This window comes from Lipomyces doorenjongii, assembly GCF_038497915.1.
Source record: "Lipomyces doorenjongii strain NRRL Y-27504 unplaced genomic scaffold V1508scaffold_16, whole genome shotgun sequence".
NCBI lineage: Eukaryota > Fungi > Ascomycota > Lipomycetes > Lipomycetales > Lipomycetaceae > Lipomyces > Lipomyces doorenjongii.
The window spans coordinates 202,889-226,672 of NW_027118083.1; the positions used below are offsets into that span (position 1 = coordinate 202,889).

The 23,784-nt window shown below is 46.0% G+C and overlaps 10 protein-coding genes across 10 annotated transcripts; 7 read left to right on the forward strand and 3 right to left on the reverse strand.

The window, feature by feature from the left end:
• The first annotated feature begins 66 nt into the window (after nucleotides 1–66).
• On the forward strand, nucleotides 67–3,058 carry V1508DRAFT_414991 (PRP1 splicing factor, N-terminal-domain-containing protein). The gene is made up of 2 exons (XM_066940008.1): nucleotides 67–476; nucleotides 534–3,058. The coding sequence occupies exons 1-2, from the start codon at nucleotides 136–138 to the stop codon at nucleotides 2,935–2,937; spliced, it is 2,745 nt and encodes a 914-aa protein (XP_066796691.1). The 5' UTR covers nucleotides 67–135; the 3' UTR covers nucleotides 2,938–3,058.
• Nucleotides 2,993–5,424, reverse strand: V1508DRAFT_414996 (uncharacterized protein). Its single transcript, XM_066940009.1, has 6 exons — nucleotides 5,157–5,424; nucleotides 4,998–5,109; nucleotides 4,606–4,941; nucleotides 4,265–4,551; nucleotides 4,060–4,204; nucleotides 2,993–4,011 (listed from the first exon to the last, which is right to left on the reverse strand). Exons 1-6 carry the CDS (start codon nucleotides 5,363–5,365, stop codon nucleotides 3,094–3,096), a joined length of 2,007 nt encoding a protein of 668 aa, XP_066796692.1. The 5' UTR covers nucleotides 5,366–5,424; the 3' UTR covers nucleotides 2,993–3,093.
• Nucleotides 5,425–5,593: 169 nt separating this feature from the next.
• On the forward strand, nucleotides 5,594–8,353 carry V1508DRAFT_368708 (kinase-like domain-containing protein). The gene is made up of 2 exons (XM_066937416.1): nucleotides 5,594–5,861; nucleotides 5,912–8,353. Exons 1-2 carry the CDS (start codon nucleotides 5,815–5,817, stop codon nucleotides 7,998–8,000), a joined length of 2,136 nt encoding a protein of 711 aa, XP_066796693.1. The 5' UTR covers nucleotides 5,594–5,814; the 3' UTR covers nucleotides 8,001–8,353.
• A 252-nt stretch (nucleotides 8,354–8,605) lies between these two features.
• On the reverse strand, nucleotides 8,606–10,311 carry V1508DRAFT_415001 (ras family-domain-containing protein). Its single transcript, XM_066940010.1, has 7 exons — nucleotides 10,096–10,311; nucleotides 9,931–9,950; nucleotides 9,821–9,847; nucleotides 9,626–9,723; nucleotides 9,467–9,560; nucleotides 9,288–9,410; nucleotides 8,606–9,231 (listed from the first exon to the last, which is right to left on the reverse strand). The coding sequence occupies exons 1-7, from the start codon at nucleotides 10,157–10,159 to the stop codon at nucleotides 9,019–9,021; spliced, it is 639 nt and encodes a 212-aa protein (XP_066796694.1). The 5' UTR covers nucleotides 10,160–10,311; the 3' UTR covers nucleotides 8,606–9,018.
• A 724-nt stretch (nucleotides 10,312–11,035) lies between these two features.
• V1508DRAFT_403598 (Rap1-interacting factor 1 N terminal-domain-containing protein) lies at nucleotides 11,036–14,234 on the forward strand (the record flags this gene model as incomplete). Its single annotated transcript, XM_066938567.1, has 5 exons — nucleotides 11,036–11,713; nucleotides 11,764–13,030; nucleotides 13,082–13,625; nucleotides 13,671–13,895; nucleotides 13,946–14,234. The coding sequence occupies 5 exons, from the start codon at nucleotides 11,036–11,038 to the stop codon at nucleotides 14,232–14,234; spliced, it is 3,003 nt and encodes a 1,000-aa protein (XP_066796695.1).
• V1508DRAFT_72141 (uncharacterized protein) lies at nucleotides 14,207–16,466 on the forward strand. Its single transcript, XM_066943028.1, has one exon. The coding sequence runs from the start codon at nucleotides 14,293–14,295 to the stop codon at nucleotides 16,246–16,248; it is 1,956 nt and encodes a 651-aa protein (XP_066796696.1). The 5' UTR covers nucleotides 14,207–14,292; the 3' UTR covers nucleotides 16,249–16,466.
• V1508DRAFT_72066 (uncharacterized protein) lies at nucleotides 16,227–17,282 on the forward strand. Its single transcript, XM_066943027.1, has 3 exons — nucleotides 16,227–16,302; nucleotides 16,355–16,591; nucleotides 16,695–17,282. Exons 2-3 carry the CDS (start codon nucleotides 16,432–16,434, stop codon nucleotides 17,135–17,137), a joined length of 603 nt encoding a protein of 200 aa, XP_066796697.1. The 5' UTR covers nucleotides 16,227–16,302; nucleotides 16,355–16,431; the 3' UTR covers nucleotides 17,138–17,282.
• Nucleotides 17,283–18,924: 1,642 nt separating this feature from the next.
• V1508DRAFT_415012 (Mur ligase) lies at nucleotides 18,925–20,967 on the forward strand. Its single transcript, XM_066940011.1, has 5 exons — nucleotides 18,925–19,274; nucleotides 19,332–19,463; nucleotides 19,525–20,109; nucleotides 20,161–20,629; nucleotides 20,684–20,967. The coding sequence occupies exons 1-5, from the start codon at nucleotides 19,197–19,199 to the stop codon at nucleotides 20,911–20,913; spliced, it is 1,494 nt and encodes a 497-aa protein (XP_066796698.1). The 5' UTR covers nucleotides 18,925–19,196; the 3' UTR covers nucleotides 20,914–20,967.
• Nucleotides 20,820–21,859, reverse strand: V1508DRAFT_438665 (alpha-N-methyltransferase NTM1). The gene is made up of 3 exons (XM_066942185.1): nucleotides 21,560–21,859; nucleotides 21,205–21,496; nucleotides 20,820–21,154 (listed from the first exon to the last, which is right to left on the reverse strand). Exons 1-3 carry the CDS (start codon nucleotides 21,796–21,798, stop codon nucleotides 20,963–20,965), a joined length of 723 nt encoding a protein of 240 aa, XP_066796699.1. The 5' UTR covers nucleotides 21,799–21,859; the 3' UTR covers nucleotides 20,820–20,962.
• On the forward strand, nucleotides 21,716–23,464 carry V1508DRAFT_461106 (nucleophile aminohydrolase). The gene is made up of 5 exons (XM_066942793.1): nucleotides 21,716–22,064; nucleotides 22,153–22,215; nucleotides 22,279–22,373; nucleotides 22,427–22,508; nucleotides 22,560–23,464. The coding sequence occupies exons 1-5, from the start codon at nucleotides 22,058–22,060 to the stop codon at nucleotides 23,054–23,056; spliced, it is 744 nt and encodes a 247-aa protein (XP_066796700.1). The 5' UTR covers nucleotides 21,716–22,057; the 3' UTR covers nucleotides 23,057–23,464.
• The last annotated feature ends 320 nt before the right edge of the window (nucleotides 23,465–23,784 follow it).

Here is a 23,784-nt window from a genome sequence, read left to right on the forward strand (position 1 = left end):
ACAAGCGGCTAGGATTTACCCGGACTATATCGTCCGCCAGCAAAGTCTGTACTTGATCATCGCAGTTCCAGATATCTCCAAGCGAACTTCCGATTCTAATTTTTGTGGTCGGAAGTGACCGAGTTATTAATAATAATGTTTGCAGCGCCTCGTCGGGACTTTTTGAATGAGCCGGCGCCCGAAAATTACGTCCCTGGCTTAGGTCGCGGCGCCACAGGGTTCACTACCAGATCTGATATTGGTCCAGCACGCGAGGGCCCTTCAGAGGATGCCATCAAGGCTGCATTGGCTAAGAGAGCAGAAGCTCTGGAGAATGGAGAGGCTGTTGACGAAGAAGATGACAATGAAAGGTTTCGAGACAATGAAAATGACGAGGGCCTTTTCGCTAGCGGGACCTATGATGAAGATGACGAAGAGGCAGACAGAATCTATAAGGAGGTGGACGAGCGAATGGATTCTCGTCGAAAAGCTAGAAGGTCGGTTACTCATATTAGATATATTAAGGTCACTTTTTTGACTAATTTCTGGAATAGGGAAGCCCGGGAGAAACGAGAACAAGAAGAGTATGAACTCAAGAATCCGAAAATGTCGAAGCAATTCGCTGACCTTAAGCGCGCCCTTTCAACTGTAACGGATTATGAATGGGCCAGCATCCCAGAAGTTGGCGACCTTACGGGCAGAAATCGACGAGGCAGACAAATACTTCAACAAGAGAGGCGATTTTATGCAGTACCTGACTCCGTACTCGCTGGCCGAGGACAAGCAGCATATGACAACGCTATTGACGCAACAAATGGTACCACATCGTCTGTGGATGGTACTATTACAGACTTTCGACAAATCTCAGAAGCAAAGGATAAGATGCTAGGAATGCGATTAGATCAAGCAGGAACCGATTCGGTGTCTGGCACAACGAATATCGATCCCAAGGGATATTTAACCAGTTTATCGAGTACCATAGCACGAAGCGATGAGAGCAGTAGCATTTCGAAAAACCGCGAGTTATTAATGTCAGTCGTCAAGACTGATCCCAAACACGCCAATGGCTGGATTGCAATAGCCAAGTTGGAGGAACAATCAAACAGACTGTCGTCGGCGAGAAAACTCATTCAGCAGGGTTGCGATAGCTGTCCCAAAAGTGAAGATGTATGGCTAGAGAATATGCGACTGAATCAACCTGTGCATGCGAAGATAATTGCCGCGAAGGCAGTACAAAACCTACCAAGGAGTGTCAAACTTTGGCTGGAAGCTATGAAGCTTGAAACCGATGTCAACGCGAAAAAGCGTGTTATTCGAAAAGCGCTTGAGAATATTCCGCAAAGCGTTACTTTGTGGAAAGAGGCAGTTAATCTTGAAGAAGATTCTACTAATGCTAAAATTTTACTAGCTCGCGCTGTGGAACTCATTCCGTTATCGGTTGATCTTTGGCTAGCATTAGCTCGATTGGAAACAGATGAAAATGCGCGAAAAGTATTAAATAAGGCAAGACAAGCTGTCCGTACTTCCCACGAGATCTGGATTGCCGCGGCCAAACTTGAAGAAAATGCCGGAAATCCAGCAAGGGTCGAAATAGTGATCAAAAGAGGTATTGCCGAATTGCAGCGCCGTGGAGGTATGTTAGAACGTGATCAGTGGATCACTGAATCTGAAGAGTGTGAAAAAGAAGGGGCCGTTATTACTTGTCAGGCTATTATTAGGTCTACTCTTGGTCAAGGTCTCGAGGAAGAAGATCAGGAGGCAATTTGGCTGGATGACGCTCGTAATTCAGTTGCACGAGGTTGTTATGAGACAGCCAGGGCGATATATGCATATGCTTTGCGGGTGTTTCCTTCAGTGCAGGTGTTATGGCGGGAAGCTACTAACCTTGAGAAACAACATGGTACAAAAGAGTCCTTATTTGGTGTGTTAGAGAGAGCTGTAGAGGCATGTTCAACATCTAAAGACTTATGGCTCCTCTATTCTAAGGAGAAACTTACATCTTCTGATCTCGAAGGTGCCCGTTCGGTACTTAGTCGTGCGTTTGAGCATAATCCCAACGACGAAGATATTTGGCTTGCGGCTGTTGATATCGAGGCTGAGAATAATCAACATGATCGTGCCAGGCTTCTTTTGTCTCGCGCGCGTCAAGAAGCAGGCACGGAAAGGGTGTGGATCAAATCGGTTGTGTTGGAGCGGCAGCTGAAGGATTCAGAAGCCGCTTTAGAGCTTGTCAATCAAGCTATTCATTACTATCCGAAGTCAGCGAAATCTTGGATGATGAAGGGTCAGATATATGAAGTCAATAATCGAATAGCGCAGGCTAGAGAGGCTTATCTTTCTGGCACGAAATCCTGTCCGACGTCAGTCACCCTCTGGCTATTGCTTTCTAGACTGGAGGAGTCACAAGGTATTATAATTCGATGCAGATCTGTGCTGGAACGAGCAGCGCTGGCGAATTCTAAATCACCAGAGCTATGGTTAGAGCGAATTAGAGTCGAAAAACGAGCAAATAACATCAATCAAGCGAAAAATCTACTGGCTAGAGCTCTGCAAGAATGCCCAATGTCTGGAGCTATCTGGGCAGAAAGCGTCTCAATGGAACCTCGAACTCAGCGTAAGCCAAGGCTTATCACAGGCTTAAAGACATGTGAGAATGATCCGATTCTAATTGCCGCTATTGCAAGATTATTCTGGTCCGAGAGAAGAGCGGACAAAGCCAAGTCGTGGTTTGAAAAGGCTATCAAGGCGGACTCTGATATTGGCGATCATTGGGCGATGATGAATAAGTTTTTACAAACGTACGGGACGGAGCAGGAGCGGAATGATCTTATGGCAAAATTTATTGCGGCAGATCCCCGTCACGGTGAGTTGTGGACCAAAATTATGAAGGACGTGAATAACTTTGGCAAGAGTAAAGAGGAACTGCTGGAGCTAGCTTCTTCGCAGATATCCCCTTGATTATGTGAATTTAAGATCGTGGGCTTCTGCAATGTAACATAGGGCAAGAAAGTAAATAGAATGTAATACGAAAATAGTTAATTTGCAGTCTAATTACAATACGAACAACTACGGTGTATACACAATTGCCAACATAACAGCTATATGGTACCACGCTCACATATCTACACTTCCATCATCGTCATAGTCCCAGTCCTCCTCTTCCGCAATTTCGCAAGCTCTACGTTGGACCTCAGCCAAGCCACTTACTTCGTCTACAAACTTCGGGACATTCAACGCATTTCTGACAAAGCTCCAGCCATCCTTTTCCCAAGCCTGTAGAATAGGGTTCGAACAGGCTGAGCAATAAGTATAGTTCGCGCCTTTAATATTCATCTGCTGGAAGTTGTGAAGGAAGCCCCGCATCTGATGAGGCACATCTCCAAGGGGATGCTGGAATTTACCGTTTCCGTCCGAGTTCTTAGACGCAGCGGATGGTGCAGGTGCTTCTGGGCCCAACGGATGTTGTATTATGGAGACAAATAGCTCTGCAGCCAAACCGGACGCAATTAACGCTACTCCCGGTCTCGTAACAGTACACATCTGGTCTAATGTTCTGTCTGTCAAGCTATCCGATGGTGCAAAAATATCATTGCAGAAGTAGCATCCTAGACGCTCGTGGCCTGTAGTGTCCCGTACACCATGCCGCATGACGACGTAGCTGTCGAAACCCAGAGCAGCATTAATTACGACTTTCCTCTTCGCACAGGCTATTACAGTAGGAAGCCACCTAGCCTCTCGGCTGTCCATAAGTAAAAAAATTGCATCATGTGCGTCAATAAGCTCTACCAGCTTTTCGTATTCATATCTTTGCGACTTTTCGTTAGAGACTGGATGTCCAGCCATAGGAACTGATAAGCAATACCCCACACTGTCCACCCCAGGATAGATCTCTTTCAAAGCTTCGGCCGCTCGCGTGGCTTTTACCGCTCCTCCTTCTAGGCAGTCAGTAAAGTTATACAGTGGCTGACGTACGGGATTAGAAAACGACACCGTGGCATTGTCAACAAACGTAATTTGCCGGACACCCCAACCCTAGCATCGTCAGTCTCTCCGCAATTAGCAACACTATCCAAATCTTACCATAAGAGCTCGAGCGACGTAGCTACCTAGTGTTCCGGCTCCTAGTAGTAAACACTTTGTACGCTGAACCTTGTCAATGTCAAGATTAGGAGCAATTCTCCATCTCATAAGTTTTAAGTTCAGATCAACAGCTTGGTCCGCGAGTCTAGAGCTCTGTCAGCCAAAGAAGGACACTTACACGACGACCAAAAGTAAGTTGACAAACCTCTTGGGATCCATCAGCGGAGCTAGGTCTGACATTTTTGGAGCGAGTTTATTTTGAGAATTCCGCTCCCATCCAGTGGTCCGCAGTTGCTCATCTGTACCTGTCACATCGCTCCTTTCAAACTGCATCCATATACTGCGTGACTCGGAAGACAATGTCCGTAGATCTCTAAAGCATAGAACTTTCACCCGCAACAATCCCTGATGCTTTAAAAAGACCAGGAAATTGCGAAGTGGCCATCCTGGATGGTTCGGAAACGCTGAGGTATCGATGAAACCGACTGTGATCTAGTCTCACCTGTTATCAAACATTTTCTAGATATCATCTAGCCATGCACGTACTGCGCTTGTATCTGCATCATCCCAAAAATGGGCCCATTCGCTTAGGCTGCCGACTTTCCACTCTCCTGAGGTTTGTTTTAATAAGAAAAACCCATGCAATTTCTTATCAACCGATTTACGCCAACTTGTGATGGCAATCGTCAAGACCTCACTAGCTTCCAATCCCACTGGTACGACAGAATCTACTTCTGCAGCGGCCCAATCTGAATGAACAGCGGGGAACGCAAACCAATAGTAAAACTTGTACTTTTTCAGATCAGAAAAAGTGATTAAGTAAAATGAGCATAATTTCGAAGGTGTCTTGATGATTTCACCCTCCTGAATTGCGTCAAAAATCTTTAAATGTGTCAGTTGTGGGCCTGGAAAATGAGGAAAGTGAATCTTCGGCTTACCTTCTTCCCCTCCTCATGAATGAGATGACTCTTATCAAACTGCTTAAATTCTTCAATAGTATTTAGGTTCAGTAATGTCCCATTGGCAATACAATCATGGTCGGATATACGACTATCAAGGATCAGTCTGCACTTTAAATATAGGAGATTGAGTATTACCTTGCAGTCTCATCAAAAGAACCGCCGTCTAATGTAACTATTCCACTACTACTCGCAGAAGTAGAGACAGGAATGCTGTACAGCCCAATTAATGGCTTTTCCGACGCATCTAGACGGTACTCATTCAACTTCTTTGCCGTCAAAACCGAGAAAAAGGAGGGATCCACGAAAGACCGCAGTGGGGCAAATTGGACTGCTGTCGAAGGCATAGCTTGGCAATTATTATGGCATTGGAATCGTGCACTCGGGCGATAGTGATGAATAAATGTGGCCGATGAGAGATCGAAGAGTGGAACCCCACCAGTTTGCTATTCGTGTCAGAGCGATGACGTCATCGGGGTTAAGTTCGCTATGTTTTTGTTTGGGGGTTAGTTTTAAGTTTGTGACTTTTGTGATGGCTGCTGCGTTCTCAGATCTCTCTCACGATCATCGGCTGTCGGCAGGTCTTGCGAACTAAATCTCCATAGAGTATTTAATAGCAGCCCGATAGTGATCCGCTTGAGATGTCCACTTGCATTGTGGATACTAGTGATGATCTAACCTATTAAGCATTGGCGTTGAAATAGAGTGTCGGATTTCTTAGTAAACATTCCACATTGATCAGGTGGAGATACTCGCATTTCCAAATGCGATATTGGCCATAATAGAGCACTTTAAGATGTCTATCGTACCATACAATGGAGACCAGAGCCAAAGCATAGTCCTGTGGGTCATAAGTGCATCTTGGTCTAGTTAGCCTTCTAACTTATTATTAGGCATGATCCCATCCGTGGCGCCGTTGTGCTGTTAGACCGTGACTCGCGACAACTTTCCATCCATCGCGACCTCACTTTAGCACAGCCCGTCACTGACAGCAGTGATATTTCGATAGTCAATCGTCCATCAAGCCCAAGAGCTAATTCACAACTTCATTGGTTTCAGCAGGCGCCGTCATCGTCCAGGTCACGGCAACAAACCAGTAGCGGTCATAGACCTCAGTTCGATGATACCTGTCCGTATTGCGGTCGTGGTGCGTCTACGATTACTGACTCATCTGGATCGAATGTATTTGTCGGTCGTTCAAATGGTCTACACGGGCGGCATAGTCCTCACATGGTTAGATCAGACGACCTAGACGGCAGAGCCAGAAGCGGTAGAACCTTTGTCGACAGGCATTATTTCAAGCTCTTGCACGATGCAAGCGTCACGTCAACGCCAACACAATCGCCTACTGATATGCCGATAGTTGACGCATCGTCATCAAGTGCGTTACCAGATATACACGCAGCCAAATCAGGAATATCGTCCTCCGCGTATAGTGAGGGTTACTTCGAGCGCTTTTTTGTTACTGAGCGTGAGCTGGGTCGTGGAGGTCGTGGAGCCGTCTACCTTGTGGAGCACATTCTGGACGGCGTCTCTTTGGGCCAATTTGCGTGCAAAAAGATTCCTGTCGGAAATGATCATAAATGGCTCGAGCGGGTCCTGCATGAGGTTAATCTCCTTCGACTCACACACACCAATCTTGTCAATTACAATCATGTATGGATTGAGAATGCGCAGCTCACAAATTTTGGACCAAGTGTTCCATGTGTCTTTATTTTGCAGGAATACTGCAACTGCGGAACACTTGAAGATTATGTTAACAAGAGATCCGGTCTCGTCCATAGGAATCTAACAAAATCAGAACTCAAAATGCGAGCTAGGCGGCTATCTCGATGGTCGGCAGACTCCGCAGATGAACAAAAGAAAAAGTATCTCACTTTGGAGGAAATTGGATCATTTTATATCGACATAACCTCTGGCCTGAACCATCTTCACCAACATGGGTTTGTACATCGGGACTTGAAGCCGTCTAACTGCCTGCTAAATGAGAGTGCCGGCGTACCTGGAGCTTTGCCACGAGTTCTTGTGAGCGACTTCGGCGAAGGCCAACGGGAAGGTACTAAACGAGATGCTACTGGAGCGACTGGCACGGTCGGGTACTCGGCACCGGAGACGTTACTGAGAGATGTCCTTACAGGCGAATTAGCTGAGTTTTCTTTCAAGACGGATATGTTCTCTATGGGCATGATCCTTTATTTTTTGTGTTTCTCTAGACTACCTTACGAGCACGATTTTGATAACGAATTCGACGAATTACGGGAGGAAGTGATGAGATGGAACGGGTTTGATAAACCTAAAGCGGCCGGTGTTCGAAGTGATTTACCATCGGAGCTATATGATCTCCTGAGCAAACTACTCTCTACTGTTCCGCTCGAGAGGCCGTCTGCTGATGAGCTTTTGGATTTGATTGGTGTCAACGCCGATTCGCGTCGACGGAAGTCTTCAGGTGCTTCAAGTATGGCTTCATCGCCATGGTCATCAACAGGATCATCGCCGTCATCTACTGGCACATCGTCTAGTTTATTTTCGCTTTGGCATTCACGTACGTCTCCACAGCCTTCTGCATCAAATAATCCTGGTGTTTCACCTGGTCCTGTCCCTCCTGATCCGAGCAGAAAGGTCCCTTTGCTTTCCAATACGTCGGCGTATGCGGAGTCGTCATCCTGGTCGTCTGAAGATTTGGTGCGGTTTGCAAGACCGAGCTTATTCCGACGGTCAGTCTCTGTCAATACATCAGTTGATGGGCGTCAACCAAATGATAGTAATGATATGAATGACATGGCGGCAGTTAAGTCGGAGTATGCTATTACGCCAGTACGCCGCGCAACTGCGTCCCCAATGAATTCGCGTCCGCTATGGCAACGTCCAAATGTCTCATTTTGGATTTGGGTCATGTCTTACGTAATTGTCGGCGTTATCTCGTCCTACGGGACTTTGTTTGCATTGAGACGAAGGGAAGGCATATCTGATAATATTGTCTAAATGACTGAAGATATTGAGCCTTTACTTTTTAATTGCCCATGACTGAAGATAGTGAGCTTTACTTTTAAAATTACCAGTATCTAAAAAACTCGAAGGGCTCATGGCCACTGAGAATTGCATATGGCACAAAGATATTTTTGCATGTGTCAAGAGCTATATTAAGATAACTCGGCGATTCAGAGCCCCAAATGGAACTTCAGATAAATAAACTTATCTTGTCTTATGTAACACAGGCAGGCCACAATTAAGCAAGCTATAGTGATCTCTCGGATAATAATAGAGGCAGCAATAGTCTACAATTCCTCTGTTTTAAGAGATCCGTCTTGGAACGCGGCCAAGAGAACTATCCAGCATACCAAGCCGAAAGCTAAGCATTGAGTAACTCAGCTTTCTTTGGTAATCACACATGTGCGTGCAAAATCGTTTTAAAATTCGACTTCGAGTAATACGTTCAATCTGTTGGTATCAACTATCAAGGCATTGGATGCACGACCGTTTGCGGCTGGCCCACGTTATAGGTGTCGTATAACTTGCGCCAGCATGAGGTGGACCGGGACCCTGCGTCAAAGTGCCTTCTAGAGGAAGAATGCGAATTCCGAATTAAGGGTTTTATAGCAGACTGTGTGCAACAATAACAAAGTAGAATTAGTAAACACTGCTGAGACAATATTCTATCATTGGCAACCATAAACAAAGAAACAAGAACAAACAGAGAAACATCAACGACAAAATTAGGCGATTGAAACACAAACAAATCAATGGAACACCACTACCATGTTAAAATATTATCAGGCACATAGCGAATAACCTTTGCTGTCACACTCGAGACAAACCGCTCTTGGTAATACACTGTTCTAACAATATTTATCTCATACAAACTATTATTTACTTCAAACCCCCATTCAACAGTTGTCATATGTTGCCACCCACCATATATGCGTACTTATTGTGCTGCAATAACTTCTCGTAAAATTAGGTCTTTGCAAATTAATTTAAATGCTGCAGAAAATCACGTCATCTAACACGTGCAACCATTGTTGCTCTGAGCTGGCGCTCGTCGACTTGGCCGAGAAAGATCGACTCCCTTTGGAGCAGCTCTAGTTCGTGTAGACGCGGTCTCAAGAGGCAGACGCTTTGCAATAGCAGTAAATAATTCCGTAACACTCTCTCCAGTCTTTGCAGACGTTTCGAAGAACAGCAATCCAGATTCTCGAGCGTACGCGTTAGCGACCTGTCGAGTGGTTAGCATTCAGCAAAGAATGTCCTATTCACAAAGTATACACATACGCTAGTCTCAACCTGTCTCTTGGCATTAAGATCGAGTTTGTTTCCAGCAAGAGCAATAATGATGTTCTCATTAGCTTGTCGCTGAAGTTCTTTAACCCACGACTTCGCCTTATCTAGAGAGGACTTCAACAAATTAACCTGTATCCAAACATGACTTGACTGTCACCACAATCACATACCGCCTGAGTAATATCGTATACAACTACTGCACAATTTGCATTTCGATAATACATTGGCGCTAGCGATTTGTAACGTTCCTGTCCAGCCGTATCCCTATCCCAAGACACTTGTCAATCACTGCTAATCAACTGTCAGCGAGTAAATGCGAGACTACGTACCAGATTTCAAACTTTATAGTGGTTGACTCATCAAGAGCAATGGTCTGGGTAAGGAAAGCAGCACCGATAGTCGATTCCCGGTAGTCGTCGAATTGATCCTGGCCACACCGAATCAGTGAAATTTCCAAAAATGCTACCAACTCCAACTAGCATCACTCCACTCATTAACTGCAACATATGATAACTGCCACATACCTTAACAAACCGTAAGACTAGTGAACTCTGACACAGTCACAGTCAGTACCGAGACATATTACAATAACAGTTATCGCAGCAAAGCAGGCTCAATAAACAGACTAGCACACCTTTCCAACGGCCGACTCGCCTGTTAAACAACAGTGTTAGTTTACTTAGAAACAACAAGGCGTAGATAGTCAGCCATAAGCTGCAAGTGTACAATACGCAGCGATACACAGATATGGACGATAGAAGAGATATTGTATTTCCCTGGCAAAGAGCAATAAACGTACCTAGAAGCACTAGCTTGAACTGGGCAAATCGAGTGCCAGAAGAAGAATCGCGAGCACCGGCCATTATCACTCGTCAGCAGGAAATTTAACACTAAAAGGGGTGAAGGCGGGAGGACAGTGGGTTTGTAGTTTGGGTGGAAGAAATAAGGATGACGACGATGAAGGCGAGCCAAATTGGACTCACATCGATTGTGTGAGGCGAAGCGGCGCTCTGTGCGTGGCTCTGGCCGCAGGACCAGGCTAGGGTGCGAGACTTTTGTCCAAACTTGGCGGATTCGACAGATACGGCAGTTATGTTGGGTGCCTCAGCACCGAAGAGAATATTCCGAAAAGAGCGCAGGCTGAGTGCAGCTAGTGCTCCAAAATAGTGTCATATTTGGGAGATATGCCAAATATGTATTTCAGCAGAGCCACTGGGCGTGTCCGGTAAATCGAAGATCTTCATGTTCATTGTATTATATTAGTCGGATTTATTGAAGTGGCATAATAAAAATGTTCTTGCCTAGTTTAAGCTAAATGTCCGGCTATATACAGTGGTGCAATTGTACTGCCGTACAGTGTGCCAATAAATCAAGACTAACTAATAGTACTACCTTAGATAATTAATTTCATATTACAAATATTGACCAGTGGTCACTGTAATGATACTCCAGCTAAGCTAAACCCGTGACTGAAAAATGAAGTGTGGAACGGGTAGATTCCAGGCGCAAACGCGTCTTGTTCACACTGCGGCGCGTGCTAGATCGCGTCAAATCACCCGAATCTCCGGTAAAAGGGTCGCGTCACAATTATACTGTTCCACTTCACAGCACCTTCTACCACCTGTCCCTATTCGTTCTCCGCTTCAATTTGACATTTCCAGGGATTTTCGCGATTATACATTTGCTCTTTTTGCTTAGTCGGTTTGTCGGCCGCCTTAACAGTGACATTAAAGGCGCCAATGTCCCCGCTTGCTACTGCCCTCCCGGTACTTTACACATTCACTCACGCGCCTTCTTATTCTTCACACCTTTCATCTTCTCCATCCGTTGACGCTTCGTCCCGGGCGTGTAATCAAGAAAATGAACCACCATCGTCGTTGCCTAAGCCGAAAAAGCGCGTCAATTTTTCGCTGTCTCCCGTCACCATGGATGCATCATCGCCCAAGACACCAATGTGCGCTGCCCCCGTTCACCGCAAGTCAATTCTTAAGTCGCGGCCGTCTCTGTCAATCTCTTCGCCTGCAACATCTTCGCCTGCCGTTTCGTTTGGTTTAGAAAGTTATCCATCTTTTACAGCCATGTTGGAGACAATGTGCGCCGCCCTCGAAGCCAATGATAGTCATACGAAGTTGGATGTCTATCTCAACCTGAACAACGCCCTTCGCGGTCTCAAGGCATATCCGGACTCAAGTTTTTTGCTTAGCAAGGTCACGGCACTTGTCACTTACGTCAGGCGCGATATCGAGTTTCCATCGGACAGCTTAGAAGGGTGTGAATCTAGAGTCATGATCCAGGCGTTGAAGTTTTTCAGCTTTTTGGTTTCTTCAGACCAAGTAGTGCATCTGATTGACGCTCAGACAGTCTCCTGGATTTTGAACCTTAGCATATCGGCGATTGAGAATCCAGATATTAAAAAGGTATGTCGTAGTGGATTTTACGACAGCGTCTTTAGCCCTAACGTGTGCAGAATATGCTTCTCTGCCACCTTTCCTTCCTGGCGTCACAAAGACTTACCCGACTCTTTAATAATGAATTATCTAATCGAGTTTTTGATGTCCTCATGGGTGTACACAGTCGCTCTAGAAGTATTGAGGGACAATGTTATCAGAATTTCAGCACGCTCATTACGATGACGCCAGCCGTGATGCTACGGCGGGCATCCGAATGGGTTCCTTTGGTACTTCGAGCCAGTTTTAGTGAGTCTAGTGCAATGCAGAACAAAGCTGTCTTACCTCTTCGGATCGCCTCGCGAATATTTCTTGGTGTGAAGGAGTTCAGCCGGGTTGTACATGACGCTTTCAATATGCCAAAAGGTTCGGATGAGTCTCCGGTAGCTGGTGACGATGGTACCAAGACTTTGTTTGACGAGTGCTACGATAATATTGAGGACCTTCTCAACAATAAGCACGAAGAGCACATTCTCTCGGTTTGGGAATCCATTATTGTCGTGCTAATTGCCTGGGGGCGACGCCGTGATGAGCGGTTGGATAAGTGGACATATCTTAATAAGTGGCTCGATGTGTTTCGAAAATGTGTTAATTCCACAGATGTCGCGGTACGCGCCAGGGCAATATGTGCATGGCAGAAACTGGCATATGCCTGGTTAACGACACCCATTATCGGTGCTGACTCAGATATTTCTAAACGACGAACAGTTATTCTCTTGACCGTCTTTAAGTTTCTTCAGGATAACAAACCGGAGACCATTAGCGCTCTCACAGTCACGTTCTCTAAAATGATCTGTCTCATTATGCGGCCAGGTGTCTCTACTTCGCAGATCTCTGCAACAGAATTTACAATGCGGCAATGCGACTTCACTTGGAATCAGCTTGTCATACCTGTGATTCGCGATAGCTGTCTTCATAACCCTTCAACGTTTGCATTTGGAGCTACCTTACTGCATGCGTTGCTAGCAGCCTCCAGCAAGACAAGTCCAGCCAGGACTGAGCCGGAATTGTGCTTTGGAATCATGTCTCTGAGCGACATTCCTAAACTGAACGCGAAGTGGACTAGAGCGAAGACGGAGCTGGTTCTTGAGACAATTGCCAAGGTGTTTGACAAAGCATCGACAACGGCGGATAGAGAGTTGGCCATGCAGGTTTGGTCCGCCTTTTTGAAGAACATTCAGTCAATCACAAAGAGGGAGGTTCGACAGTCTGCCGAATCAGTCGAGTCTATTGCAAGCATATGCAACTACGTGCAAACCTATGTCAGGAAGTCAGATATGCAGCCAAGTATGCTATTGTCTCCTGCAGTTATCGCGACATTGCTAACATTGCACCCAGCGACATTTAAGCTTCTCATGCTATCAACAATGGAGACATTCGGCATGATCATTCTTGCCGAGAAGCCATTTGCTTCTGACGAATATGGTAAGTTCATTCCCGCAGGATCGCCATCTTCGAGAGCAATCCTGGACAATAGTGGCACGGGGTCATCGTTGAACGTTCACTCTCCTCTGGTGCGATTATGGGGGGTTTACCTCACCTCAGTCCCGGTGAGCGAGTCAAATATGTCGGAGTATATCACTGCCATGAAGGCAATAGTGGAGTCAGCTCTTACCGCCTTCTCGTCTCGCCGTAAAAGTATTAGTTTCCTGGCTATGTCTTTGCAGGCTACTACATTGGGAGGAGATCCGGGGGTCATTGCAAATTCCAGGAAAAGGTTCGTTGACGGATCGGATAAGAAAGCACGATGTTGGGCTGTACTTGCTAAATATATCGTGGATTTGCTGTACGCCGAGAACGATGACACCTCTCAGTCCTCAGTAGTGGATGACGGCGACATGGAGATGGAACTGAAGAATGCTATTCTGTTATCTGCTCATCGGTAAGTACATCTTTATGTATGTATCGATATGCTAATGTTTCCTAGTTATGCGTACGACAGCGATATCGCCAGTCTGGCTGTCTCGATCTTCAAAAATGAAGAAAATGGAATGGATTTTATTGAGAGTTTCATGCGGTATATGCAAGATGACATGACGACCCGTGGCACTACGGAGCTGTATGCTACTCTCACCGCCATGATTAAGCAGTTGCAGGCCCTCGTCATAAAGTACTATCGGAATGACTCTAAAGAAAGAGACCTTATGGAACAGTAAACCACTCTCTGGCTTGATTTTCTTGCAGATAACCTGATTTTCATAGAAGCACAAGATTGATTGGCGACCTTATGCAAATTGCGTTCAAAGAAGTACGGCAGCTCACCTGTGGCAAGAAATCTGCCGTCGATGAAAGTTTCTATATTTCGATTATTTCCACCCTACAATCTGTTGATGACGCCAGCTTTATATCCATGACGAAGTCTTACTATATTGAGATATGTTGTGGACCAGAGAACCACAATCTTATGGCGAAGATTGTGGAATTCAATAGACCTGTACGTTCGGGGTGTTGCTTGGTGTTTGAACAGATTTGGGTGCTAACTTCAGCTTGAGCTCTTTGAATTTCATATATCTGTTTGCAAGACGATTACCAATCGGGCTCAATCATCGATGTCGATACTTTTGTCTCCTGAGATCATGCCCATCATTATATTTTATTTAAACTCAAACATGTCCATTTTCGCAGACACGAGCTTGGCAGCGTGTACCAATGTGTTACAACCCGATCAAATGGGGCCCGATATTTTGCAACTTCGCCTTGCGATAAGAACGGCCAAAAATACATTGACAGATGCGAAGAGGAAGAAGATCGTCGACGAAAGCATTGCGAACATCAACGAGAAAGCACAACAAGAGATGCAAAGTATTGCGGAAAGGAGATCACAATCTGCCAGCCACATTAAAGAGAACTACGCTCCCACGAGGTTGCAGGAGGCAACAGCTGCGGATGGACGCAGTCCTAAGTCACACGCGTTAGGTAGTTCGCAATCTGTTGCAATTATAGCCGATCCTGAGTCGCACGCTGTGCCTAATTTTGCGTTGCATAAATCTGTCCACGCCGATGCTGAAGTGCATCCAATGGAGATCGACAATCAGTCAATCAAAGTGGGTCCACAAATCTCATTTCACAAGTCGAGTGAGCAAACTACAGAAGTACTTGCTGTGATTGCCGACGCCGTGGACCCGAAAGTATTTGCTCCAGAGGCTACTCCTCATTGCCGACCCGCTAATCCCAGCAGATCTTCTGCGCAGCCGATTCTTGAAGACATATGTCACTCTATATGTCCGTCTCTCGAGTTTACCAATAAAGCTGCTAGATCAGGTGCAATGCCTATGCGGGATCTTGCTGTTTCTGCGAGCGATGTCAGTATTGAGGAGCCAATAAGAATGGAAAGTTCCGTTCAACAGTCAGTCGCCCGTAAGTCCAGCTCCCAGGTCGATATTGATCAACTTGGGGATTGCGACACCATTGAGATTGACGAAGACCTCAAGAGTATTATAACCGCAAGCAATGAGTTGCATGTCGGTCATAAGGAAGATGTTCAGGCAAATGCTGCTCGAGAAGTGCGAGTGTCTCGGAATGAAGAAGTCGACATTGAGGCAGAGGACGTCAATCGCCGTGACTTTATGGAGGCGGTCGCAGTTGAGTCAGCCATCAGACAGCACAATCCAACGACAGCAAATCAGGAATCAAGGATTGCTCCAGTCACTGAGGGGATTATTGTATCATATGCATCCGTACAATCAATGCTCCCCGATGCTCTGGCGGATACTCAGCCTATTTTCGAGTCTCAGGGGCCAGCAGGCTTGCACAAGTCAACATCAGACGGCAAGCATGTTGAATATAGTCGCGAACCGGAAGACGGTGTGATTCCCGCGTCCCAATTGGCAACTCAAGGCAATGGTGGCTACATGTACGAGCCATGCAATGAGGGCAACTTCTTCTGTCTGACGCAGCCAGGACTATCTCAGGGGCCAACATCTACTGAAAAGGGTTGGGTCGAAGGTACATCCGCAGCAGAAGCCGTCTTGTCTGTTGCTGATTCTCAAGACGACGTTACGTCCCAGCGCGCCTTTCCGTCGCCGGATGAAGGAGCCAAAATTACTCGTCGCCGGGTCCGAAAACGATTGAGTGCACAATCTGACAATTCGGCTGTGTCAACACCAGCCAAAGCGGCAGCCTCTGTTCATTCTTCAAGTTTTGCAAGTATCCCCTCGGTATCATATCCGGCCCCATTATTGGCGGCTATACACGTTGATCAATCCGACAATGCCACCATCGCTGATGATAAGAGGTGCAAGAAGAGAGGTCGAAAGTCCAAGCAGCAAAAGTCGGCAGGCGATTTTGAAAAGATTAGTGGAAACACACACGTTCGACAAGGTTCTATCAATGACTGTATCATCGTCAGCAGCGATCCCAACGCCATTGTTATTACTCCTACACCAGCCCTCGGGATCAAGCGTGAGTGTTTTGCAATGGAGGATGATGAGATGGCTGATCTGATATTGGGTATGCGAAGACGTTGGGAATTAATGCTCGGTGCTTTTATTAACAGCAGTTCATAGCTCGTCGCAAGCGTAACCGTTCTAAACTTGTTTCGCTGTCTTCAGAGTCGGGCGGTGCGTTTCGTTCTGATATTTGGCTCAGTAGCTCCGACTAACACCGTTACAGACTCGTCTCCAGTAGAGCCTAATGAGACACCTACAAAGAGAGCTCGAGTCTCTAGGTCATCATCTCTTCCGTCGCGGATGTGCCTTTCATCTACAAAACACAATGAGGCTCCCAAAAAGCCTAGTTTATCCCCGTCAATATGCACTGGAGTTGATGACGATGAGGAGGACGAGATCCAGTCGTCGCCGGTTCGAGGTTCGCTTGAGAGGTATTCAGATACTTTGCAAAATTCTAATGGTACTACATTGTCACTACCGCACCGTCAGAGGACCACATCCATGCTGTTGTCGTGACATGAATTATATTTACTACTTTCGATTATGCTAACTAATGTTCATAGCTTCCCGTTCAAGTTCGTCCATTTCTCAACGCAGAAGCTCTCGAACTACGTTGTCCACGCCTTCGGATGGTCGCGAAGTCGTTCTACTAGCGCAGCAGTTTCAGGACCCACCTTCGAATCTTCCGATTCAGCGACTGAATCCCAAGCGGGCAGTCCCACAATGGTCGACCGAATCCCCGGACGGGCTTGTTTCGGCTCGGTCGCTCGTACTGTCATCGACGACCGGGGAGCAATCAACGGTTGTAGAAAAGTCGGCGCATACTTCCATACATTCGGTTCCAGATTTTCTTGGTCAGCTGCGCCACCTTGAAACAATAACCTCAGATTTGGTGAGTCAGATGTCAGAAAATCAGAAGAGGGAGTTGGACGCCACGCTCTTGAGGATGTTGTGGAAAACGCATGTGGCTGCCGAGCCACTCGCTCCAGTCGTAACAGGTCTCTGATAAACGGATTTAGAAAGTGAAGCTCTGCATCTATAGATGATGAATAGTTACCCCTTATATTGTATTAGTCTAAGCATTCGAAGGATTTCACTGTATATATTAAACTTTTAATAGTTCGTTTTAAGTTCTTTGCAAAAATTACCTCCTTGTGCAGTGCCGCCCACACCTAGGACTATGCTCCTCCCGAAGTCTTCTTTAAGTTAAATTTTTAAGGGTATCATTATCCACATGATGCAATAAGAGTATCCTGACTTTCGACTAGCTCAAATCCGTCTAATGTACTTCAAAAAGTGGTACTCCCTCACCACAATGTAGATGTCGTCGTGTTTCTTGGTACTGCTGCTGGCGTTCACGTACCATGGATCGCCCTAAAATATTCAATACGTTTCAAGTGAGCTCACCGTCATCTAGTACCTCGTCTGCGGATAAGCCTTCGACGTCCCCATCGAATAGCTTCTTGCTACCCGGGCTCTTGGAGTTTCGATACGGTAAGTTCGAATCTGGAGCCGTCTGGAGACGCGGTTTGTCAAAACCACCCCAGTCTCGCACGTTCTAGCTGCAAACTTGCCAGTTATGCCTAGTGTCGCAGATACTCCCCGAACCACTACCGGTGCTACTGTGTAGCCTGAACCAAGTTCCTCGGCGACACCGGAACCAACTCTGGTGGCAACCGCTAAGAAAACTCGAAAGCGAAGGGTTTTCAGTGAAGACCTGAAGATGAACCCATGTGAGAGTTTGTGTCTTGCCGCAACGAGAGTATGTAACAAAAGGGCCAGTTTTGGAGGGACATTCTTGTTTATTTGAAGCCGAGGCAGATACGCGAGTGACTTATGGGTGTATCCGATGGAATCTTAAAGTACAGGTGTACCCTTTAGAAAACCAAGGCAGACTGTGGAAACCTCTTTAGGAGGTTAGGAGCGACAGAGCCGGTTCATAAGTCCACCGGAGCACTTACTGAGGCAGTCAGTACGGGAATGCAAAAACTATCCCTCGGAGAAGCGACTATCGCTTTTTATAATGCAACTGAACTAGAAACCTAGTTCCACGATGTTAACAGAGCAGTGTCAGGCCTTTCGAAACAATTTCTTAAGGTGAGGAAGAACTTTTCGTCGATGGATGAGATATTGACTGGATTTTCAAACAAAGTAAATTCCTGCTGATTGTCGCTGTTTTGCTAACTTTGCTCTGCCTATTTATATGCCCTTGCGCTTCCCATTTGATCTAGTGCCCTCTACATAGCTCCGCATTGTGAACTAAGGGCCGTATGGTATATGTTGAGGGCGTTGTTCGCGTTGTTTACATCTTGCCTAGTCATCACCGAAAAGGAGATAACAAGGCGTAAGTTTGAATGTTTCATTTAGAATCATCGTAAGAGTAACGTTAGGGCTAGGTTGATTATGAGGATGCTATTGTGATAACTACCGAACTGTTAAGGAACTTGATGGCAAAATACCTCTATTACCCTCTAGGATTCCTTACATGGATTGCACTGCTGGTCCTATTTAGAATAGACGCTGTGAATTTAATAATTAAATGGAAACGTGATTAGAAACTATGCCAGACGGTAGGATATTCTCGACAATGAAAATCCGACATTGCGGCGATCGACTCATATGCACTAATTAACCCACCTTTGCGAAATAGCCCTTGCGCATCAAGACTAACCCCGATGGTATTGAATAAGCTGCTCTTCGCGCTTACATCTCTTGTCTATCCTACTTGTAGTAATTGCGCAAAATCGAATTACTAAAGATTTAAATTGCTTGATATTTAGATAGCGGCTACAGTTGCCATTTACTGCTTAAAAGCTTAAGCTAACCCTGGGCTGTGCCCTGTATCTACAGCGCGAGCCTCTTCCTTTGCCAAACCCTTGCTTCAAATATCGTGCACCCACGCCCAGGCACACAGAAATTGAACTAAAATCATCTGGTTGAATATATTATGCCGCGGTAGCAAAGAACGACGTCTTTTCAACTGACGCTTTAGTCTAAAACAAGTGGTCTCGAACTTTATTGTTTTTATCGAGAATTAGCGCTGCTCGCGACCGGAGAGGGAAGTAATGGTCCAGCAAGCTTTTGCAAAAATGAGGCGGATCATTAGTTTTCGTCGCTTTTCGACCAATCCGCGGTCATACGGGGTAATTTTAGTCTAGTTGTATTGCCTTAACAACGCAGATATTGACTGCCATACCAAGGATGCAATCGATGCTTTGAACTCGCTTCAAACCAATTTCGCGACATTAGAGGTGATTCGAAAGTCCGAGCGAAAAGCGAATACCAAAGCGATTCCGGAAATGGTAGAGTGGGCTAGGCGTGTTGGCTATACGGTGAATATGGTTATTTATTTATCTGTGCGAAGCGGGTGAACAGAGCTAACGCATCGAACAGCCCGCAGATCTTGATAGACTCAATATAATACACGTCACTGGCACAAAAGGCAAAGGCTCAACCTGTGCCTTCACGTATTCGATTTTGTCCCAATACCAGCCGATGTTGTCAAAAATTGGAGTGTATACCTCGCCGCACTTGAAATCCGTTCGAGAGAGGATATCGATCAACGGAAGCCCTTTATCTGAAGACAAATTTACACGGTATTTCTTTGAAGTGTGGGACAGATTGTCTGAGAGCGTATCCGAGGAGTCTACGTTTCCGAGTATGGGACAAGGTGTTAGACCAGTGTATTTCCGATTTCTGACTCTATTGTCTTTTCATGTCTTCTTATCAGAAAACGTTGACACCGCGATATATGAAGTTGGCATTGGTGGGGAGTACGACTCTACGAATATAATCAGAAGGCCGACTGCGGTGGGTATTGCAAGTATAGGAATTGATCATACACGAGTACTCGGCACGACTTTAAAGGAAATTGCGTGGAATAAAGGTGGCATCATGAAGACTGGAACTAAGGCGTTTAGTGTCGAGCAGAAGGCTGATGCATGGCATGCTTTGCAAGGAAGAGCATCTGAGAAAAATGTAAGTATTTTTACGAACTGTTGCCACACGTTTAGTTTAACAGGTTTACAGGTCGAACTGATTATGGTACCGGTTCACCCAGTCGTGGCGAAGACCCGCCTCGGCATAGACGCTGAGTTTCAGAATATCAACGCTTCTTTAGCAGTTTCCTTGGCTCGCGAACATCTTCGGGTTTTGGGCCATTATCCTCAAGAATATCGTAATGACAAGGAGCTTCCGTCTGAATTTACTAAAGGTCTGGAGAACGCTTCGTGGCAAGGGCGATGCCAGACTATTAAAGACGGCAGCACTGAGTGGCTTTTAGACGGTGCACACACAGACGAGAGTATAACGGTTGCAACACGGTGGTTTACTACGAAAGCACGAAACAATGCCAAAAAGATTTTACTTTTCAATCAGCAAACGCGGGACGCGAAATCGTTGGTCAGCCGTCTTCACTCTATTCTTGGCGTGGATGTTCATTTTGATGAAGTTATATTCTGCACGAACATTACATGGTCTGCCGGTGGATATCAAGCTGGTGGGTGCAGCCTAACTTTGTTATTATGGACTGAACTAACATTGTATGTCGTAGCAGAACTGACGTCGATGAATAACTCAAAGCAAGCCGTCCACGACCTAGTTGTGCAGAAAGAATTGGCCGAGCAGTGGGAGAAGCTGGATCCAACAAGTAAGAGGCATGTTCTACCGACGATTGAACATGCGGTTCAGTACGTGCGTGAACTTGAGGAAGAAGATGTGCAAGTTTTGGTTACGGGAAGTTTGCATTTAGTTGGAGGACTGCTCGTTGTTCTTGATAAATAGACATGCATGTTGGATTGTGTACAATATATGATAGATTTTCAACTTGTGATTAGCTATCTCGTTTCGGCCTCAGTGCATATGATCGTACAGGATATAGACCTTGCGGTAGTCCTTGCTGAACTTCAGCTTCGAGTAGCTCCAGCCCTGCTTCGTTGAATATTCTTCTAAAGGATTGATCTGCTCGCGTAACGGAGCTATCTGTGTTGTCAAACTCGTCCATAAGCGTAGACGTATTATTTTCCTGCAAGAACATTAGCCTCAAGCGATATGAAAGTCGGCTTCACCCCTCACCTTTACAAAAATCAACCCGTCCTTTTGCAGTCCCAGCTTACACCGCCTTAGAAACTCAATTAAATGCGCGTCCTTGAGCTGGCCTAAACACCATTGACACCAAATAAGCCAATACTTCTCCGGCTCTGGTGTGAAATCTTGCATTCCGATTTGCCGCACGTCGCCGAGTTTGTCGAGCACCTTTTTATGCTCCAACTCAATTCTGATTTGATTCGCGAATGGCACGACGGGTTCGACCAAGTCGATTTTACTGCAGAATTTTGATAGTACGTCCCGTGTTACTCTTCCGATTCTAGTTGCCTCATTCAGTTAGATTCTCGAACGATTTGATACAGCCATTGGAAAACATGCGCACCCTGCTCCAACATCGCACCCCCTGGTCCCCAATCTCTTGCCGGACTCTTCAAATTCTGGATAAAATCTTGAAATGCGCCTAAGAAACGCAATTGAGCCTTTGACGTCTGTTTTAGGTAGCGTCGTATGTCCGAATCCGCCGAGCACACCGTCGACGGTTGCCGGTATGCCAGTCCAGTAATCGATAGCGTCTGCATAGGAAATATTCGCGTCCGGTGCCTCAATCTTGTTCACATTCATTGTAGGAATTTAAGTAATATATGAGTGTGCAACGCTGAATGAGTTCCTGAAAGTTAGTACACCTTCTAGAGACTGCGCCACAATACGCCACACCACTGCGGCTGTGGGACTCGAACCATCTCGCACTCTTTCTTTACCGCGCAACCTAACGCCGTCATCAGTCATTCGATCTACCATTCGTTTATCACTTAATCCGTCTTGCATCGTGCTGAGAGATATTAGAGTACAAAGAAGCGTAAACGTTTACAGATAGATAGCAATGTCAAGTATGGATATTTCGCCATCAACTACAGTGTCATCATTTGATGACAGATCAAGTTGAGGCTTGCTAACATGCATATTCCATCAATCTAGATAGCGCTGGATTTGATAGACATATCACAATTTTCTCACCCGAGGGCCGGTTATACCAAGTCGGTACGAGATAGATCTTTTTGACACGAGTTATTAATTAGTATATGCTTATGTGACATGTCATAGAGTATGCGTTCAAAGCTGTGACGGCCGCGAATATCACATCGATCGGATTACGAGGAAAAGACTGTGCAGTTGTTATCTCACAAAAGAAAGTTCCTGTATGCCGAACTTGGATAATTTATCTAGCGATGGAGCTAATGGGTATGGATAGGATAAATTGCTCGATCCCGAGTCTGTGAGCTATATATTTCAGATTTCACCAGGTATAGGTGCGGTCTTGACTGGCCAAATTGGTATGCTTTGTTGAGTATGCAAGAATGGAATCAAATCTGATATGGAAACAGCCGACGCCCGCGCGGCCGTGACCCGTGCGCAATCCGAGGCCGCCGAGTACAGGTACAAGTATGGATACGAGATGCCTTGCGACGTTCTCGCAAAGCGGCTGGCGAACATCAATCAGGTCTACACGCAGCGCGCGTATATGCGCCCTCTTGGTGTCGCAATCACAGTTGTTTCTGTTGACGACGAATTTGGGCCCCAGTTGTACAAGTGCGATCCAGCAGGGTACTATGTGAGCTACAAAGCAACGGCAACAGGACCGAAGCAGCAGGAGGCGATGAATTACCTCGAGAAAAAGTTGAAGAAGAAGGAGTGCGCAGAGGGAAATTGGGAGGCGGTCGTGGAGTTGGCGATTACGGCTTTGTCGAGCGTTTTGAGCGTCGATTTCCGAAAGAACGATATTGAAGTCGGAGTCGTGGGGATTGATGGAGACAACAGGTTTCGAAAGCTGACGGTGGATGAGATTGACGCCCGGCTTGTTGCTATTTCTGAGAAGGATTAGAGTGTCGCCTAGTCGGAATGTGTGGTGTAAATACAAAGCCATGTTTGCAGTTCTGTGAAGTCCTGTTTTGCGTCGATCAGTCGAAGAGTTGAATCCCTTAGGTCCAATTGCCGAGGCCGAATTCTGTAATTTGACTCAAGAATTGTGAGTTGGCGGCATGTAGATTCCACCGCGTTACTAGGATCTGAGCAGGAGTGCTTCGCGGGGTTTCCATGTCATCGTAGTGGGATATCAGTGGATGCATCGTTCCCCCCTTGTCAAGGAATCTCGAAATCCGATCCTGGAACGTCAGTACATGTGCTTCCCGTTGCTTTGTCCCAGCTTCGGGTCAGTAAGTAGGGCATCGCGTGTAAACCCCTCTGACACTCCCACGTGAAATGAAAGTTACTGTGCCCGCGGCCATGACCCCACGTTTTATGTTCGATATGCTCAATAATTCATTATACTGATGATGCTATGAGAGACTACTAACTATTTTCGCAAATATTAAGACGATTGAAGTTTTTATTTTTTGTGTATACTCATATTATACTCATCGCGAGTGACCACGTCCTGAATGCCAGGGGATATCGATCTCTTCAAATTGTTGCTTTGCATGTGTTGCAGTTTGCGCGGGTCAGTCTCGCTCATTCGCACGGTCGTCGCTGTACCAGCGCTTTTTTTCTAAATTTTTTTTTTTTGCCTGGCCTGGGACCCTTCAGCGTTGTCGCATGACTCCTGGTACGGCA